General features: G+C 44.2%; 1 protein-coding gene across 4 annotated transcripts; it reads left to right on the forward strand.

Annotated features, from left to right (window-relative positions):
* Nucleotides 1–40: 40 nt before the first annotated feature.
* LOC310803559 (death-inducer obliterator 1-like) lies at nt 41–20,223 on the forward strand. 4 transcript variants are annotated; one of them, XM_083668387.1, is made up of 17 exons: nt 41–119; nt 2,741–2,847; nt 3,569–3,687; nt 4,022–5,042; nt 5,678–6,044; nt 6,153–6,359; nt 7,005–7,215; nt 9,993–10,578; nt 10,816–10,975; nt 11,208–11,324; nt 11,585–11,746; nt 12,185–12,350; nt 12,608–13,082; nt 13,318–13,465; nt 13,750–13,839; nt 13,976–14,171; nt 15,855–20,223. In XM_083668387.1, the coding sequence occupies exons 3-17, from the start codon at nt 3,606–3,608 to the stop codon at nt 19,373–19,375; spliced, it is 7,509 nt and encodes a 2,502-aa protein (XP_083524513.1). In that variant the 5' UTR covers nt 41–119; nt 2,741–2,847; nt 3,569–3,605; the 3' UTR covers nt 19,376–20,223. The 4 variants fall into 4 exon arrangements, with proteins under 4 accessions (XP_083524513.1, XP_083524515.1, XP_083524514.1 ...); XM_083668389.1 differs by having other exon boundaries at nt 11,585–11,698; XM_083668388.1 differs by having other exon boundaries at nt 6,156–6,359.
* Nucleotides 20,224–20,402: the final 179 nt, after the last annotated feature.

Raw genomic sequence — 20,402 nt, forward strand, 5'->3', positions numbered from 1 at the left:
TATAGCTCTCCTCTATCTGACAGTCAGCCATTCTGCATCACCAGCGCGAGCCAACACGAAAGGAAAATGGAGGATTGGATGTAGACCGTGAAAAAACACAAATATCGTCGAGGTTTTAGGTGGGTGATATTATAATGTCTTAAATACCTTAACAGACTGACTATTTTCCATTTGCAGCGTTTGTGTTGTTTCTGCCTGTAAATGTCAGTCGCAACAAGCATGCCCACTAGCTGAAGCGCGTTGCTACCGCGCGTGGCGCGGGTCAGGCTAATTGCTGGAAAATAATATAATAAATATGCACTAGGTCCTTGTAACGGTAACAAACGCATTCGTGACAATGTTTATATATTTAATGGGAGTTTCTGACAGTTGATGAAAGTTAGATTTATAAGCCCTCCATGCTCTATTTTGTTAATTTGAGTTGGAACGCTCCATGTGAAGATTATGCTGGCCCCGTGGCGCCCTGTCCAAGTGCCAGCTATTTATCAGTTCATGCAAAGATGAATTGTTTGGCAATTTAAGGAGTTTGTTTTCAGTGTGTGTACTTATGTAGGAGAGAATGCATGTTTTACAATGGTAGCTCGAGGTGGCATTAGTTAATTTAGAGGTCATCAAAGTAACAATAGAAGGAGTTTTTTCGCTAGCTAATTGCTAAAATGGAACTAGCTACAGCCTGCAGTACAGAATTCAACGGAACGGTCTTTAGCTACATGTTTCGAAAATGTCTGCGAACATAAAATATGTAATTTTGGTAAGTGGCATCTGATCATTAAAAAATTGTGCAAAATCGACGTTTATGTTTTGTAAACATTGAAGCTCTACTGTGGGATGGTCTATTCCCCCGCTAACAAGCCAGCGAGTGGGTGTGTATGCGTCAGTTGAGTTGTTGCGAGTCGTCAAGGCTTCTCTGTAAACATCTCCAACACGGTCGGTGTACATCTGTCGTAGCTGTGGTCAATTGCCGCAGTTCTTAGTTCATTTTTAGTTAATTTGGCAAGACAGTTTCGTTGGTTAACTATTTCAAAGGAAATGTAGCTCGTGGATTGTTATGTCATTGTGCACGCGACCGTGGATGTAGTCGAGGCCCATGATGATAAATATGCCTTTTTAGCCTCGCTTTGCCTTCTATTTGCGTACTAGGTAATTTTGTTTTTACCATTTCATTTCCTGGGTGTTCGATGTGTTTGCGGTGTTTCAAAGAAGGGATACAATTATCGAAAACACTCTTGTGCTACATCTATTTGTGAGTGGCCTTATCTGACACTGCAGCACAAGAAAGACAATATTTGCCCTATGCTAACACTAAGGTAGCAGTCAGAAATAGTTTATCGCGTGTGCAGTTAGTCTCTCCCTCTCTCAAACTGAATGGTCTCAATTTGAATGGTCATCGTTGAGTCCTCCTATATGAGCTTAGGACTTTTGCGATAAGAGTGGGCCAGATCTGTTTATTGCTGTTTTGTATACTAACAATGGTAGGCCTATACATGAAGGGCTGATGTTGTGCAACAGGAATGTAACGTTTGCTTTGCCAGTCTCATATTGTGTTTAGTCCACCTCCTTATTAATTTCTTGAGGATCAAGGTCGGCAAGATATTTAACTGCATTTGATTGTTTGTTAGCGAAGCATAACTTGTTCCGAGCTATGTTGATGATCAATATTGGTATTTTATCGGAAATGTTTACTCCATTAATCAGTCATTACAGACTGTTAAAACCATTGTTAAGATATGCCCTCTTATTTTTCTAACATATGGAATTTGAAAAGATGCAGAGGCATTCCAATTACATGGGATAGTGGGGTTCAGCATTACCAAAATTAATCACATTTTGCACTTTGTTTGACCTTGTGGTTGAAGCTGTCCATCTCCTGCAACATATGTTTACATCTCTTGATGTTGCTTATGGGGACTCTCTGCACCACCTAAACAGACATAACTGAGACATTTTAAATTAGTCAGTTGTCGCTGTCAAGCCAGAAGCATTTTAACTTTGTCTATCCAAAACATTGACAAATATGCTTGTTATGCTGAGGGGAGATCCAGCTGAACACCACTGTTTTCCACTTGTGTGGGCCATGGCAGTCACCTATGGACTTTGCGATTCCTACTCTGGCCACACAACACACCTTCAAGTTGGAGCAAGTGTTTTGTGTTCCCCTTTTCTAATTTAGAAATTATGATTTTTAGAAGAACCCACAATTAAACCTCAGTTTTGTTCTCTGAAATGTGCCTCATCCCTGCCTGCTATATTTTTGCTGAAATATGGTCCTAGCGCCATCAACGGTTGGTGGTGCCTCCTGACTTGGTAAACATCTTCCTCTTTCATAGTCCTGTGTTGAAGCCATTGTATGCTATGCTCCTAAACCATAAAGCAACTATAGTCAACTGAAATTTAAAATGATTATGATGGAAATTACTGACTTAATTGTGGAAAAGGGAAACTGTTGATGACTTGAGACTCGTCTGATATCTAGAAATGGGTTGTACAGATTGAAATGATCAGAGATGCCATGCTGTTTCAATTTCATAGCACTGAACAGTCCCTGTGTGCCACTCACAAAGTTGCTAGGTGGTGGATCTATGCTGACATGTCATGCGATGCTCTTATTGTACATTTAATGCTGCATTTAAAAAAAAAAAAAAAAAAAAAAAAAAAAAAATCTAATTATTTATGCGAGCACTTTTAGGATAATTGTACCACTTCACACCGATTTAACATGTTCTCTGCTTCTTACCTGCAGGTCCAGTATCAGGTCTGTGATGAGTACTGATCAGAACCTGCTATAAGGAGGAGACGGAACCCTTTTCTCATCTATTAAGTTTCTCATTCAGTTACCCACCACTACAGGTACAGCCACATAGAATAACTCATGTTTAGTTATGTGGAGGCACAGTGCTGTGCCCTCATTTATTAATCTGTTTATTTTTCTAGAAATGGTGTTGTCCCATTTGTAAATACAAGTCATGTCATTTTGAATGATTAATATTTTGCTTGTCCCGGTAGTGGTTTTCCATTTTGTTCTGATTTTGATGACAATATCCTAATGCACTTCTCCTGGTTGTCAGTCCTTGTTAGAATTTCCTAAATTCAAATATGTTAGTATGTGTGTGTATGAGTGGTGTGCAGTTATAATATGAAATTATACAACAATTAAACTAGTGAGATTCAAGCAAGCAATGAGATAAGCAAATGTTACCATGGAAGGAATTCTAAAATGCCCACAGCAATGAAGCAAAGTTCTGCTTCAGATGCCTCCCTGATCATTTATCTCGGTGGGACTTCCTGATTTTGATTCAACTAATCGTTATTTCATCAAGTTGCCAGTGAGCCAACCTTGTGTGTAGTTGGAAAATTGGAAAATGTTTTTGGTTTGGCCAATGTACTTCCTGCCACAGAGAAACTTGAAAGTGACATTTGAAATGATGGAAAACATGCCCTCAAAGTGCTGCTCCATGTTTATGGCCCGGAATCCCTCCACCCACCCCAATCTTCAGTTTATTTTAGAAACTTAAGTTAAAAGAGTAGGCTAACTCATAGCCTGTCTCTTGTGCTCTTCTCTTAACTGTAGATATTCTGTTTGAAAGTAGTGAGTGACTCCATCATCTATGGAGGAGAATGTGAGCCCTGAGCTCTCTCTAGCTCCAGAGCCAGAGCAGAGCCAGGACCCTATGGATAGCAGCGCTCAAGGTACCTTGGACAAGCTTCTTTTCCCTTTATAAATGAGGGGGGCTTAATGAATGACTGCTAATAGACACAACTGCACGGTTGGATCCTCTGCTCTTTAAAGGATGTTGATTTGGGTACAGGGTCAGAATTAGTGGAATCATAAGCAACTCAAGGGTTTTCAGTTGTTTTCACTCTGGTGCTGTTCTCTTTTTGAATGCACAATTACTCTAAAATCATTAGTTTCTTAGAAGTCCATTGATTGGCAAAGCTTCTCAGTATTGCAGGCATTAGCAACCGCACTGTAATCACATGCCCTCATTTTTTGCCAATAACTTTGTGTTGATTCTATTAATAGGTGTGTCAGAAGAAACGGTGGACCAAGAGCCAGGTGAAGATGCCTCTCAGGAAAAGCTAGAGGACACAGAGAATTCTGCCAAGGCCACCAGTGAGACCAGGAAGACCTGGGGATTCCGCCGGACCACCATCGCTAAGAGAGAGATGCCAGGGGACCCAGCCCCTGAGAGCCAAGAGGGCCGGGGGGCCGTGCGGCGCAGCGGCAGACAGGCCAAGCGCACAGACAAGCTAGAGGAGTTCCTGCTCACCACCAAAAGAGGGCGCCCTGCAGGAAGGAGGAGTGGCTCTGCCTGCCTGGAGGGTGGGGATCCTCCATCACAAACCCCTACAGACGTAGAGACAGCCTCAGAGGCCAGCTTTGATGGAAACACAGATGTGAAGTCTGTGGATGACAAGCCAGAGAGGAAGACAAGGAGTAGGAGCCAGAATAAGACTCCTGGGAAGGCTATAGGTGGCAGAGGCAGAGGAGCCTCAGTCAGCGATGATGGAAGCTCTGAGAATGAGCATGAGGAGGAGGAGGTCAGTGGAGATGCACCTACAAAGCCCCAACCCCAGTCCCAAGACCAGGGCCAACCCCAGGATAAGGAAGAGGACCAGGAGAAACCCAGCCCTGAAGAGGGTGAGATGGAGAGTACAGCACAGCTTCAGCCAGAGCAGGACTCTGTGAAGAAAGAGGTGGAAGAGAGAGAGAAAAAAGAAGACAAGGAAAAGGAGCAAGAGACTGAAGAGGAGCAAGCGACGGAAGAGAAGGAGAGCGATGAGAAGCCCAAAGACACCAGTGGCATGCGTGCATCTCTCAGGACTTATTCCAAAGCAGCCAATAAGGGTTCCACACCTTTAAAGGGAGATGTGATGCCCAAAGTAGGGCCGAAGACCAGCAAGGCACAGGAGGAAATCGATAATGACAGTGAGGATGATGAGGAGTCATTGTCCTCCTCATCCTCGTCTTCCAGTGAGTCCGATGACTCAGGATATGACCCTAATGCATTGTACTGCATCTGTCGACAGAAGCACAACAAAAGGTAGGCATTTATTTATGGTTATTGAATAACATAATCCAGATCCCACTGTAGAACTCCACTGTAGCAATGCTCTGATTCCTCTCTACTGGCCTCCTCATTGTGATCAAAATGACCTAAATAACTCTCCCTCAGGTTATTAATGATTAGCTTGCCTGAATGATGAGCTTGAATACAGATATGAAGCTGACTTGAACTAGGACTGCTGCTTTGATGATAAACCTGTTAGATCAGATTCAACATCAACTCTCTGTCCTGTCTGTACCAGCCCCACATTACTCGCGCACAACAAATAGTCTATTTTTGTATATTCACATTAAAAGCCGATCAGGACAGGCGAGCAAAAATGACAGATGAATGCATGAGATTTCCAAAGGTTCACTTGGCGCGGCTTAAATAGAAACCGTACCTATATTAGCGCTGCCACTCGCAGTTGCATCGCACAGATAATGTGGAAGGCAGAATAGATTCAAATGTAAACCTTACTTCTTTTTTTTTTTTTTTAAATGAGTATTAGCAAAAGCTACACGGGTAATGTGGGGCTGGTGTAAGTCTCCAACCCTGTCTCTGTCTGATTGTATTTTGTCTTGATGCCTCTTTGTGCTCTGTCACTACAAGTGCTGTGTTTGTGCGCCCAGGTTCATGATCTGCTGTGACCGCTGTTTTGAGTGGTTCCATGGAGACTGCGTTGGCATCACTGAGGCCCGTGGGCGCCTGATGGAGAGGAATGGCGAAGACTATGTCTGCCCGAACTGTACCACCAAGATGAGCCAGGTCACCATGTCTGCCACCTCCTCCCCTGCTGCAGGCACAGAGAATGGGAAACCTAAAGCTATTACTGCCCCTGGGTCCTGTAAAGCAGAGGCCAGCCCCTCTGTGGCAGCGTTCTCCCCTACGGCCTCTGCCGGGACAGAGGAGAAGGGTGGGGACGACCTGGGGATCAAAGGGAGGATAGAGAAAGCCACCAACCCTAGCGGGAAAAAGAAGATCAAGATCTTTCAGCCGGTAGGTTTCTTTTACTCAAAGTGTATCTGTAAGTGGATTCACAATTCAAGAGCTATGTATGTTGCCTATGGTGTGTTGAACTGTGCACTCGTGGGCTGTGATTTTCAGCAGCAGACATTGGAGGAGTCTTCTCTGCCCAAGTGCATTGGTCCTGGCTGTGATAGGAACGCCCTACCTGACTCTGTCTACTGCGGCAACGATTGCATTCTTAGACACGCCGCTGCAGCCATGAAGTCCATCACTGGCGTCAAGGAGCCCAAGCGGAAGAACAAGCCCAAGACCCTGAGAAGACCTGGCCCCAGGACAACGCCTAAGGTAACTTGGGTCTTTAGATTATAGGCGTTTCTAGCTGTTTGTGCATTGAAAAGGTTTACATTTAACTTCTCTACAGCCTCATCTAGTGAGTGGTACAAACTCACTAGATGAGGCTGTATTTAGTAGTTAAACTGTGAAAACAACTTTTTTGGAACCAGTTAACTGGTAAGGGGCTGCAGGGTAACAGTCTTATGTAATTGTTTTTGGGATGACAAAAACAAGTGAATTTTTCCAAGATGTCTGAGACCCACAATTAATGATGATTTGATGTACTGAAACATCTTTGCATGGTGGATTTTTCTTGACTGGCAGACATTTATGGAACGGTTTGTTTCCAGTCAGTGACTCTATAAATGGGAAGCTGGTCTGAGAAGCTCATGGAGGAGGGATGAGTGTGCCCCGGGAGAAATGTTTTTGTCCCATTTAAATTAAAAAATATTTACTTGATTAAAAAGTATCAAAAGTGTTTCAGTACATTAGCTTGTTTTGAAATGCATTTCACATGAATAACATGAATAACCCTTTTTCTTCATGTCCTTCCATCACTTCCAGTAATGCATTATGACCATAAAGATTGAGCTCTTGAAACCCTTATGCTTTCTCACTTATCAATCTGATTAATTGTATGTTTGTCCATCGATCCAGAAGTGTTCCGCCCCTGGGAAGAAGACTAGCAAGAAGTCCACAGATGAGGAAGAGTCTGACAGTGATGATGAAGATGATGATGACGAAGAGCAGCATGCTGAGGAGCGCCCACCACCACCCGCCATGTCGTCCTGGTCCAGCGACCATAATTACAATGCAGTAACGCCAGAAAAGACTACACCCATATCACCAACAGTGTTAAACAAAACGTGTATGTATCTCTCTGAAGGTCTTGTTAATTCGATCTTTAACAATCACTTATCTTTTTACACTATAGGGAGTTGTCAAGTGAGTAGGGTGAATGTATTATATGCATTGGGTTCTCTTTGAAAAAACGCGTTGTTTTTCAATGATAAATGTGGTTATCATGCCAACGTAATGCCTTGGATGAGTGACCCATATCTGTGGGCGAGGCAGTAACGTCTAAGGAATATTATGGAGAATTTTATCCCTTGATGACTACAGGTCCCCAAATATACTCTTCTAGAATTTTTTTTGCAAAGGCCCAGTAACTAACTTAGATAAGTAGATCTGCAGAGTGGGTAAGTATATGATACAGTCATAGCTATGCGAGCCAAAAGTAAGTATTCTCCAATGTGAAATATGATCTACAAAAGATGGGGCTATTAATGAAGGCAGACATGAAAGAATAGTCATGAAAATATCTCAAATGGGGATTTATTTCTGGCAAATCAATTAAGCCTAGTTACTGTAGTGCTTTATGAAATCTGAGTGAGTACCCATGTGAGGAGTCCTCAAGTGTGCATATCGCCACAACCTGCTCTCTCCAACTCTGCTATCCATCTGAAGACAATCCCACCCTCCTCTCCAGCAGGTAGGTCTGTGACTTTTATCCCTGGATTTATACAGTTAGGTCCAGCTCAAGTTGTATTCACTATTAGCTTTGTGAATAACAAGCTGGTTTTGATTAATTACATCATTCATATTGAATGTCATGCATCACAAATCCCTCTGGGAAACTGGCTATAAAATAAAAGGTGATATTACAGATTTTTGGATGCCTTGATTGATTATGTGAGATCACGGATTGCTGGGGATATCTTGGCCAGTCCTGCACAGACAACATATGCCACTAATCTACATGCAGCAAGGAGAGAGGATGTGAAAATCTGAAGCCCACAGACTGAACAGCTGGGACAGGAAATCAATATTCCGACTACCGAGACAAGACCAGCGGATGACGCTGCACAAGTTTTAGAAGACTGCACCAGAAGATTGGAAGACCAGGGTCGATGACAACCTGCATATAGATATAGAGCAGTGAGGCAGACCATTATCAACAGCTGTCACACACTTATATTTAACTGATATGAAATATATCTTGGGGACATTTAGTTTGTTTTGACAATGAGGAACAGTTGCGGTTCCTAGATTAGTGCCTACTTTTCATGCTGGACAACATATTGTCCTGGTAATGATGATAAATGTAGAGTGGTGTTATGCTTTGATATGTTTATTAAAATGTGAGGGCAAAGTATGTATTGATATATGCATAGAATATACATACCCTCAAGAATTTGTCTACCCACCGTATTACCAGCTGACTTTTTCCTCTGTTGCCTGTGTGAGTATCATATGTGACCTCACTCACATGCATAGCCTCTCAGATCCCCATGATATTTTGCACAGGTTTGACCAGTTATGATAGACAATTAGATTGTATAGTAGATTTTACTATGACACATGGTTTGTTTTGATACCTTGTGTGTGTTTTAACTCAGTTTGTCTTGAAGAATCTTGATTTCATTTTAAAGAAATCAAGTGATCATTGTGTAACAGGTAAGAACAGATTAAGTTGTTGTGTTGGTGAAGTGACGACCACCTTTAGTTAATGTGCAGTTGTAGTTTGGTATAAATGGTGAAAGCTCTGGCATTTGTCCTGATGGCACACAATGGTATTGCAGTTTTGTACACACCTAGAGACCTATGTTAATGTAGGAGCAACACATTGTAGACATGGACAGTGTAGTACATAATATTCAACAAAGCTACTGGATGTATACATATATTTGTATTGTAGGATTCATCAAGGCATATGTGCTATCATGCTTGATAAGAGTTGGTGGTCTAAGATTTTCAATTGAGGTGGGTGAGACTTCAGTGTTGATATTGCATCGTGTTAATCTCTTAAAGATGTAAAGCTGTTTTGTGTGCTGTCCAGACATGGTAAGTTGCTGGTGTTGAGTTTGATTTAGTTTTAGTGTTTGGTTGTGTAAGTTGTATTGATTGTCCTGGAGCAGCTTATTTATTGTGGATGATAGTTATCATTGACTAAAAATATTTGAGATGTGAAAGAAAGGATGCGAGGAGATCAAAGAAGTGGCTTTGGATACATCCTTCAACTTTTCCAATATTACATCCACCATTCATCTTTTTTTTTATGTTGGTCATTGACACCCAGGTGATATGACTTGTCGATTGGGGACTTGTGCTGTTGCTCAGAAACTAGTGAAATTCTGGCCTGATTAACAACAGAAAATAATGTACTTTCTTCTCTAGCCACACAAACCTGTGGGTGTTTAGGTAGGCTGTCACATGGTCATCTTGAATTGTGGACTCATCTGTGCATTCTTCATGAAGAGGATCAAAACAGTTTCAACTGATGTTGAGATTAATGAAACTGCAAAGGATGGATAATGGCTATTGATCACAACATTGTTTAATCTTTATTTGCCAAAAATAAAGGCAATTTGACATTTCCTGCTTTTTTCTTTTCTTATTCTCAACTCTGTGTGTTCATGTGGTTGGCCTCTTGAGTATGTGGTTCTGTATTTTTTAAGCACATTTTGCATTATGACAATGTAATATGTAATGACACTACCTTTGTTATTTATTCTAAATTGTAGATTTGCATGATTCTGACTGGTGTTATGCTAATTTAGAATGTTTGCTACATGTGATATGTTTGGTGTTCCACAGACATGGTTTTGGATTAGTCTTTAATGTCAATTGTTTTATTCTCAGCAGCTCCTGAAGAGGAGGAGGAGGAGGAGGAGAGTGAAGATGAGCAGAAAGAGAAGGAACCAGTCCCTCCTGAGAAGAAGTCTCCTGCTTCCACAGCACCGCCTAAAGGAGTCAAGAAGTCTCCCGGCCCCAAAGGAGGGAAGACTGCCACCAAGGGCAAAAAGTCTTCAACTCCTTTCAGCAGTGCCAAGTCATCCAAGAAACAATTAACTCCCCCCAGTAAAACAGCCAAGTCTAAGAAACCAGTCCCACCACCTGCTCCTATCCCAACCAACCCAGCCGCTGGCCCTCTTCACGCCACAGGGGCCCTGAGGGTCACCAAGTCCACCTTCACCATTCCTAAGAAGCAGCCCCATGCTTTGCCCCCTCAGAAGGACTCCCCAGCCCACAGCCAGTCCTCTTCATCCAGAGTCCCAGCCTCTCCAATATCCGCATCATCATCATCATCATCATCCAGCCAGTCCCAGTCTGCCTCCTCCAGACCTCCCCAGCCTGCAGCCTCGGCACCCCCCCTGCCTCCAATGGCTCCGCCCAACAACCAGATGAGACAGAACATCCGCCGCTCACTCACAGACATACTCTACAAGAGGTAAGGGCACTATAAGAGCTGCACTTGAACCACTATCGTATACAATAGGTTGTACAGTCTCTTGAATCTAGCCCCACCTAAGGTCATTGTGAGCTTGAGTTACTCCTATTGATTATAGCAGTCAGATTTAGGATTAGGATGATAGTAAAATGACCCTGGTCTGAAGTAACGTTAATTATTAGCTCTATTTTCTTGAACGTAGGATTCCAAAAAGAGTTTTATGATTTGTCCCACCAGGGTGAGTGACAGTGATGACTTGAACATGTCAGAAAGTGAGGTGGGAAAACTGGCTGTCAGCATCGAGAAAGAGATGTTTGGACTGTGCCTTAACACAGACAGCAAGTACAAGAACAAATACAGATCTCTCATGTTCAACCTGAAGGACCCCAAAAATAAGGTCAGTCCACAGAAGCACTTAAGTTGCTTGTGTCTACACAAGCCAGCTGTTGTGTAGGCTTACAAACCTTGGTAATGATGATAATGACAAACTGTATTTCTTATCGTAGTAGTGAATATAGAGTAAATGGATGAGAATATATCTTATTTTGATCAAATGAATTCAATCTTAATTCAACATTTCAATTAATCTTTAGATTGGTGTCGGTAACAGTGAGTTCTGTTTGTCTCAGGGTCTGTTCTACAGGGTTGTCTGGGGGGATGTCAGTCCCTTCAGGCTGGTGAGGCTGAGTGCTGAGGAGCTGCTCTCCAAAGAGATCTCTGAGTGGAGGAAGCCTGACTCTACAGAGGTAACAATGGCAGTATTCTGCATTTGCCCCAGTACAGAGATCCTGATGAAAGACATAATTCGGTGCAACAAAGAGCAATGATTTTAACTGTTGCTTAATACCTACTGCTGTAGTTGTGATGGGATATTTTTTTAATTGTTTAATGGATGCTTCAATATCTCAGCTAAAAAAGTAGATAATTGGCTTAACATCCCCAATATTAGTAATATCCCTATCTATTTATTGTTGATGGTTTTCATTATGATTATTGTGTCCTATAGGTCCAGAGTTCCAGTGCTAGACCCCAGATAGGGCAGCCTAAAACAGGTCATAGAAAGGAGGCTGGCCCCCCTGATGTGGACATGGAGGAAGCTCCTCCAATGTCTGATGGAGACGTATGTATCTCTGCCACCTCCCCATCTCCTCGCATGGCTTATATGGCAGTAAGTGGTGGCTTTTTCTCCCTTTCTTGACACTCTGGCATTGTAAATGTCTTATTTACCTTTCCTTAAGCTTATTTTTTACAATCCGCTGTAACCTTTTCTGCAAAACTCAACCTATTTCCTTAGTTTCCTGTCAGAGCTAACTTTTTCATATTGGTGTAATTGAAATCAATGAATGCAAACCAATGAATCCCAAATGGGAAGGACTGAAACAATGCTAACATGTTTGGGATTTCACAGATTAATTATCTTGCCAGTCTGCTCTATCCTTCACACTGTTACCTTTTCCCACTGAAGCTCACTGCCACCCACCCTGTGCAGCACTCGCATTGCTATTCAGCACCTCACCAAATTTGTTTTGGGTTTTAAGTAAAAAATAATACTTTCTAGAGTATAAGTTCTAGAGTAGATTTGACTCTGGGGGGGGTCTGTCTTTAGGACCAGGAGGAGTCTGGTTCCGCTGTGTCCTCTGGCTCAGCCCAGGGATCTGCTGCTGGGGTGAAGAGTAGCAGTGCCATGCCAGACATCTTCAGCACCATGCTGAAGGACACCACATCTGAACATAGGGCCCACCTCTTTGACCTCAACTGCAAAATTTGCACAGGTAAAAAGAATAGGAAGTGGCATTTTTTCATTGATGTAACAGTGCAATTCATCTGGTCTTGATGCCTTGTAGTGTACCCCCAAATCCACTTGCTATTTTACTATCACTTTGATTAGCATATCACTTTGATTTATCATTGTTGGTATAACATTTCTGAAATGCCTTTATTGATGGTGAAATGGTAAGTCCTTTTCTAAACTCACACCTTATGCAACATGGTGCCATTTTTTAAGCCTCTTATCACCTTCCTTCTCCAGGCCAGAGATCTGCAGATGATGAGCCAGCAACCAAGAAACCCAAACTCTCCAAGAAGCCTGAGGTGAGGCCTGAGGTGAGGTCCAGGCAGGAGCTGCGTCCCTCCAGATCCTTCTCAGGTGAAGGCCTCCAGGTCTCCCACCCAGTTAATGCGACACCCTACTCTGAGCCCCCACCTCCCGGCGAGGAGATGAGCAGTCTAGTGCCTCCATCTCAGACACCTGCCCCCGTCATCACGCAAGCCGTGTCCTCTGTCAGCACTATCACCCGCAGAGACCCCCGCATGGCCAGACACAGCTCCGGTGTGACTGTCACACACAGTGTCCAAGAGGTGGTGGCCTCCATGGTGCTGCCCGTCTCAGCAGAGCCCCCTGCGGTTGCAGTTGCAGTTGAAGTGGTGCCCAAGGGGCCCCTGCCTATGCCTCCAGCTCCTCCTCCCTCCATCCCCAGGCCCATCCTGCAGAAAGCTGCCTCCAGGTGCTCCATCTCCCCCCACTAAGTCAGACTTGAGGAAAGCAGTATAGTCAGAATGACATTTTGGATGTAAAGGATTATCAGATATATTAATGACTAGAGATAACATTTTACATGGTGTTCTGTTAGAGGTTTATTCACGCAAACACATTTCTTTCTCTGTAAGATGCATTTGAAAAATGTGCTTTGATTGGATGTGGTTGTGAACTGTTATAACAGAGTAATTTGGCTTTTCTAGTGCATCAGAGCCCCCTCCTGAGGGTGAGACGGCCATCTTCCTCTCTGGCCAGGAGATGATGTGGAAAGGATTCGTGAACATGCACAGCGTGGCAAAGTTTGTCACCAAGGCATACATGGTCTCAGGATCCTTTGAACACCTAAAGGAGGTTGGTATTTTCATTATTTTCACTGATTCATGTTGTTTATAGTATTTCTAAGGGAGCTAAGGAGAAACATAACACTGGAACTGATTTGATTGCTAAATCAGTAGAATCTCTGTTTATAATGTGACACAATACAACTGTTGGTAACTGTGTTACATGTGACCATAGTGAACCTTATAATTCAATTGCTTCAGAATAGTTTTTACTTGTGTAATGTGGCTATGAATAGATGTAGCATTGATGATATCATCACTTAACAGAGAGTAAACATTGTTTACCCTGTACAGGATTTGCCTGACACCATCCACATAGGCGGTCGAATCGCTCCAAGCACAGTGTGGGACTATGTTGGGAAACTGAAGACATCCCTGTCCAAGGTATGTTTGATAAAAAGCTGTTGGTCAAGGCGTTTAACTAACTTCCTGTCAGAGGGCCTTAAGTTAAAGTCTCACCTTCTCTTGCTCTCTCTCTCTCTCTCTCTCTGTGTCTGTCTGTCCCTCTCTGTCTCTTCAGGAGCTGTGTCTGATCCGGTTCCACCCTGCGACGGAGGAAGAGGAGGTGGCCTATGTCTCTCTCTTCTCTTATTTCAGCAGCAGGAAACGTTTTGGAGTGGTTGCCAATAACAACCGGCGTATCAAAGACCTCTATCTAATCCCTCTGAGCTCCAAGGACCCCCTGCCCTCCAAGCTTTTACCCTTCGAAGGGCCAGGTAAGCATTTGCTGGGAGAAGCACAGAAGCCTCTGCTAACATTAGCACCGCCCCAGTGGTTTAGAAATGGTATGCCACAGTCAGTTTTCCTGAAAACACCCATGTTAAGAATGATTCTAGTTGATGGTTTTGATTTGAGAGGTGAGTATACACAGGGTAGCCTGTGGAAGCAGGTTAGTTGTGAAATGAGAGCTTGTTTTATGGTAGTGATTTATGATATGTCCTGTAGGGGGTGCTCACATGCTTTTGTTGTTGCTTTCCTCCATGAACATCCCTCTGTACATTTGTGTGCCCTCTGTGTACTCTCTGTGTGTATATTGCCATGTATCACACGTCTTTCTCTAATAAAGGATGTTGTGCATCGCAGGTTGATGCCGTCGTAGATGTCAGTCTCAGCCTGTTGTTTTTTAGGCTCACCTATTATATTGTAATTGTCAGAAATGTTGGGTCGGTTTTTTGAAGGATGTCATTTTCTGGAATGCCACCAATCACATTTGCATGCTGCCACCTGCTACACTGTACCTGTGGATCTTATCTGCATCTACCAACACACGTCATGATTGAAGGGACAGCACCTGACCTGACCCATCCCAAACCATAGTTCTAATGCCTGGGGAGCCATGGTAAGTTATTATAGTAGGGTCTAGCTTGGAGAACCTGAACAGAGATCAACCCACTCACGCTGCAGTTTGGAACAAATAACTGACAAGAAAAGACTGCTTTCTCAACAATTGAACTGACTTGCAGGAATAAAACATTACTCACTCAAATATCACATGCCTTTTGGATCAAGAGTCAAACATTTAACATAAGTTGAGTAGAATGTACAGTGCAACAAGCAAATTTACTTGTTGATATGGAATCTGTTGTCGAGACTTATCAACTACTAATTACAAGTAGTATGACTAGAACAGAAACAAATATAAATAATACAAGACTTAGAAACTCTGAAAATGTGAAGTGTTTGATTGTATGTGGACATTATATACCTGTGAAGTGTGATTGTTGTTTTTATTCTGAGGGTTGCAATTAAAACAGTAATTTAGAACATAGACATTGAATCAAATGCATTTTACGCAGACACAGGCACATTTACACACATTCTCATCTGGGGAATTCTTCAATACCTGAACTAAAACATGCAACATCTGTCCCCGCTCAGTCGTTGAATGTGAGAGTTGTTTCTTAATTAGAAGAACTGTCTCAGGCTTACAATGTTTAAGTATTTATTTGACACATTTACATTGTAAGTGATAGTTTGTGCTTTCATGTTGATTATCAAGATGTTTTGTTTGTTTTACTAATTGTGTTTATAAAATTTATAAATGGAACATTAAGGCCGGAATGTAGGGCCTTAGGTTTAGCATCAGATCATTTTCCATATTGTTTTGGAATATACACGGCAGACTGGATATCATCAACACAAGCACTCACCTTTTTTGTGCACTCTCAATTACCATGTATAATGTGAATAACTTTCCCTGTCTCTTGAAATCCTCCTGAACTGTGTTGGAATCATAGTATATGATATGAGAATTTAAAACAAGCTCTCATTTCACTTAGTTTCTTGATTGATTGTTATAATTTGCTATGATATAGGTTTTATTAGATGTATACCAGACATTATTTGAGTGAGTTGTGCCCTTGAATGTTTATGAATTGTCTCAACTTTCTGTCCTGCAGGACTTGAGCCAGCACGCCCTAACCTCCTCCTTGGGCTAGTGATTTGCCAGAAGGACAAGAAGCGTGCCGGGACCTCCTTGGAGAGTGAGGAGAAGCGTTCCAAGACACTAAATAGAGACCTTGATGACACTGGTCTTCTAAAAACAACCATCAAAGCTGAGGGCAAAGGCTCACGGCACAGCCAGGATCTTCAATTCAGCACAACACCCCCAGGCTCTCCTCCCCCCCTTAGCTCCTCAGAAGCCTCATCCAGCTCCCTCGCCGCCTCCTCAGTACTCTCCTTCCTGTCAGCTGTGAAAGCCCCGGGTACCTCCACAGGCAAAGACTCCCCTTCCTCCTCCAGCTCTGCTGCATCCTCTGCTGCCAACGCCACTCCCCTGCAGACCATTCTCAAGACTCTTTTTGGGAAGAAGAAGCAGGACTCTGAGGCCTCCCTATCCCCCTCGGACCAAAGTGCTGAAGTCTCAGCCCCCTCTGCTACACTGCTTGATCCCATCGTTCAGCAGTTTGGGCAGATTTCAAAAGAGAAGCAGGTGGAGGAGGATGAGGATGACCGTCCATACGACCCAGAGGAGGAGTACGACCCGAGCATGGGCTACACAGTGCCCAAGAAACTAATTCAGATGGTTAAAGACCCTGAGGTCATTAATCAGCCTCAGGGGTTATCATCTGAGGTGGACGATGTGGCATATGACCCGGAGGATGACACCATCTTTGAGGAGGTCAAGACAGAGGTCCCTGGTCACGCTAAGGCCACACCTGGAGGTAGTGCCACTGGTCTGACTGAACAGCAGAAAATGCTGGATGATATCAACAAACAGATTGAGGTAGAGAAACGGCAGCTCGAGGAGCAGGAGGAATCCATTCGTCAACAAAGGTCAACCACAGGGACATCAGCAGCCTTATTCTCAGTCACAGACACCTTGATAACGCAGACCACTAAATCCCTACTGGCGAACAGTCAGCTTCTGCAACTAGGCAAGAAGGTTGAGGAGTTAGTGAAATCTTCAGCGGTTCCTTTGATTAACCAGAGAAGGGACCCACGACAGAGTAGGGACCCCCGCAGACGAACCACAGACATTGTGGAGAAAGAGGAGGTGCTTGCTCCTGTTGCAGAAACCACACCACCATCACAGTCCACCCCACCTCAACAATTTGTAGCTGAACAACAACCAGAAACACCACTGCCCCAAGAGGAAGTTCTAACCGATGCTGTCCCCTTCTTGGAATCTGACACAACAGAGGTGTCCATTCCCTTGTTAGGGGAACATATGGAACCTGATATGGAGGTCAATTACATGGAAGAATGTAATATGAAAAATGAGGAAGCTAAACCGACCAAGGTTGAAACAGAGATGGACAAGTACAGTATTTGGCCAAATGCAGCTAGCATATTGAAAGCAGGAGAGATTGCTGGTTTTGAGCAGAACAGTCAAGAATCTACATCCTCCACCTACTTTAACATTTCCACAAATATAACCTCCACAGCTTTACCCACAATTCCTGTCCTGTCCTCAAATGTTTCCCAGGTTAGCACCACACTGGGGGACACTCAGTCCCCTCACACGTCACATTTGGGACCGCCAGGATTCCATAGTGACTACAGAGCTCCTCTTGACATTCCACCACCAACCACTTTCCCACCCCAGCTTGCCCCCCCACCGATGCAGGGCCCACCCCCAATGCTTGTGCCACCACATATGTCTGTTCCCCCATCCATGCAGGGTCCCCCTCCCATGACAGGACGTCCACGACCCATACAAGGTGAAGGTGATAAGTCCCAGTACTCCCAGTATGGCCCGCCTCCAGGTGCATATCCTCCCTATCAGAATCAATGGGGAGGCTCTCAGCAACAGCCACCCCCTGTGCCTCCACCCCAGACTATCATGCCGCCCAGAGGACCCCCACCTCCATTCCAGCCAATGGACCAGAGAGCCCCCCCTCCTCAGATGTTCAATGCCCCAATGGGCTCCATACCCCCCCAGCATATGGGACAGCGAGGACCCCCTCCAGGCCAGTTCATTGAGGGCCATAACCTTTCCCCTCATACCTTTGATGGGCAAAACAGTTTACCCCCACCTAGGTTTACTGGGCCCCCTCCTCCATTCAATTACCCTGGACCAAGAGGCCCCCCTCCACCCTTTACAGGACCGCCCCCTGGCCATTTTGACACCAGGTTACCTCCTCCATCCCACTTCCCTGGGCCCAGTGGCCCTCCGCCCACTCACTTTGGGGATCACGGCTCCCAACCCTCCAATATAGACCCATCACGAGGCCCTGTAGATCAATACAAAAATGACAGTGCAGGGTCTTATCAGCAAGGCATGGATCAACACCAGGGACAGACCCCACACATGTACAAAGACAACCAGGCTCCCCCACCAGGCGCCCCTTACAGGGGACCTCCACACAACCAGTATGAGGGGAGAAGAGGCCCACCTCCTAGTGAGGATATGAGTGATCAGCGCTTCCATCCCCATAATCAGTTTGGGAGCTCTAGAGCACCTTCATCACCTCCACCACACAGGAGCTCTTTTGACGACCAGAGGGGCCCTCCCCCTTCAGACCACAGGGGGCCTCCTTCTCAACATTTTGGAGGTCCCCAGCGGTACCGCCTTGACAGCCATCCTGATGACCCAAGGCCAGCACGCCACAGTGGGCCACTACTTCCCACCCCTCCAGATGGCCCTATACATCTACCAAACCGCATGGGGGGCCATAGTCCAGACTCCCACAGGGATGAGCACTGGCGCCGACACTCTCCCGATATGAGGAGGAGGAGGAGCAGCCCCACCAGAGAAGGCTCAGAGCCTCACAGTGGAGACAGGCCTAGTCGCTTTGAGGGTGGCCACCGAGACCGGGAGCCCATCCCTGGCTCCTCACGGCTCTCTGAAGAGAGGCAGAGGGATCTGTCTGAAGACCGAAGGAGGGACAGGGACCGAGAGGGCCCTCATGGGGGCAGGCCCTGGGACAGGAGCCAGGGCAAGCGCTGGAGCAGGGAGCGAGAGTGGGACAGAGGCAGGGAGAGAGACCGGGAGAGGGAGCGCAGTCGAGAGAGAGACCGCAGCAGAGGCAGGGAGGGGGATAGACACCGGGAGCCAGAGGGAGAACGCCACAGGGATCCAGAGGCAGACAAAAGAAGGGAGAGGGAGAGAGAGCGTGACCGGGAAAGGGACAGAGGCAGGGAGAGAGAGCCTGAAAGGAGAGACCATGACCGAGACAGACCCAGGAACAGAGACCGGGAGAGAGACAGAGACAGGGAGCGGGAACGCGACAGAGATAAAGACAACCGGGACAGGAGAAGGGACCGCTCCAGAAGCAGAGACCGAGACCGTGGGAAAGACCGGGACCGAGACAGAGCCAGAGACAGGGACCGGGAGAGAGAGAGAGAGAGGGACAGAGACCGCCGGGACAGGAGCAGGAGCAAAGAAAAGAGAGATGACAAAAAAGATAACAAACCTGATGTTCCCAAGGACAGCGATAAATCCTCAGAAGTTGAGAATGATAAAAATACATCCTAATTTCTTACTTTCCTGGACAACTAATTACTGTAATGAATCACACTTCGCTTTCACTAATTTCCATCATAACTTGTAGTGTAAATAGACATTATTTAGGAATGTTTTCTACATGTCACTGTATTCCTGTAGTTGAAAGGTCTGAACATTTTGTATTGTTTTGTCACTTCATATTTTAAGAATTTTATCACATTTGAACAAACTGAAAAGTCATTTAAGTTTAGCAGGTGTGCAAGATGTCAATGACCATTCATGTACCTTTGCTTTGCCCTGTCAAAACATCTTTTATAAGAATCACTTGAAAGTAACTGACTAACTCTCTCACCCTCAGTGTAATGTAAATATGAATGTATTTGTGTATATACTGGTGTGTTTTTAATCAAACTTTTCTAAGTAGAAAAATTATAAGCCATATATCTGGAATGGATAATGTGAGGATTGAGGATACACGTGTTGCTTTAGTCTGAGTTTATTTGAAATGATATACCTGTATGTTCAGCAGTTTACCATTGAATGGTGTTTATCTGTATAGCATAGATAAACATAAATATCCATAGTTGGATGTTGACTATTGTCATTGAAGCCTGTCCTGATTTTGTTTAAACTTGGCCAATTAAACCACCTTTATGACAACACCTCTCTTTGTCATGAATTAATTTTGTTTTGAACTTCTTTGAATCAGTGTCAGTCAACTTCTTCAGTTTCTCTGAGACCTATTGAGGATGAGGTGTGTGGCATCTCTGAGTGGCTAACACATTAAAACACACAAACATACTATATAGGCCAGAAACTACAACATTAGCACTTATTTAACCTAGAATAGTATCAGAGGGTGGTGCTGTTTCTCAATAAAAATCCAATCAGAATAAATGAATACAGGGATGTGAGGTAATATGTATTGTGTAACATTCACATTTTATAGTATTCTGACAATGTATTCTAGCTACTGGCATGATTTATGTGGAGTTATTGGGAATGTTTTAGAAAATTGGAAAGTGCTTATTTGTCATTGATCCCCTGATGGGCCTTC

The sequence above is a fragment of the Argentina silus genome (genome assembly GCF_951799395.1).
Source record: "Argentina silus genome assembly, chromosome: 4".
NCBI lineage: Eukaryota > Metazoa > Chordata > Actinopteri > Argentiniformes > Argentinidae > Argentina > Argentina silus.

What these genes read in the sequence shown, in the direction of transcription:
- LOC310803559 (XM_083668387.1), top strand. Translation starts at nt 3,606, where the DNA reads ATGGAGGAGAATGTGAGCCCTGAGCTCTCTCTAGCTCCAGAGCCAGAG. An exon ending in GCCCCAGGACAACGCCTAAG is followed by an intron (nt 6,360 to 7,004) that starts GTAACTTGGGTC and finishes CCATCGATCCAG; the next exon opens with AAGTGTTCCGCCCCTGGGAA. An exon ending in TGAAGGACCCCAAAAATAAG is followed by an intron (nt 10,976 to 11,207) that starts GTCAGTCCACAG and finishes TGTTTGTCTCAG; the next exon opens with GGTCTGTTCTACAGGGTTGT.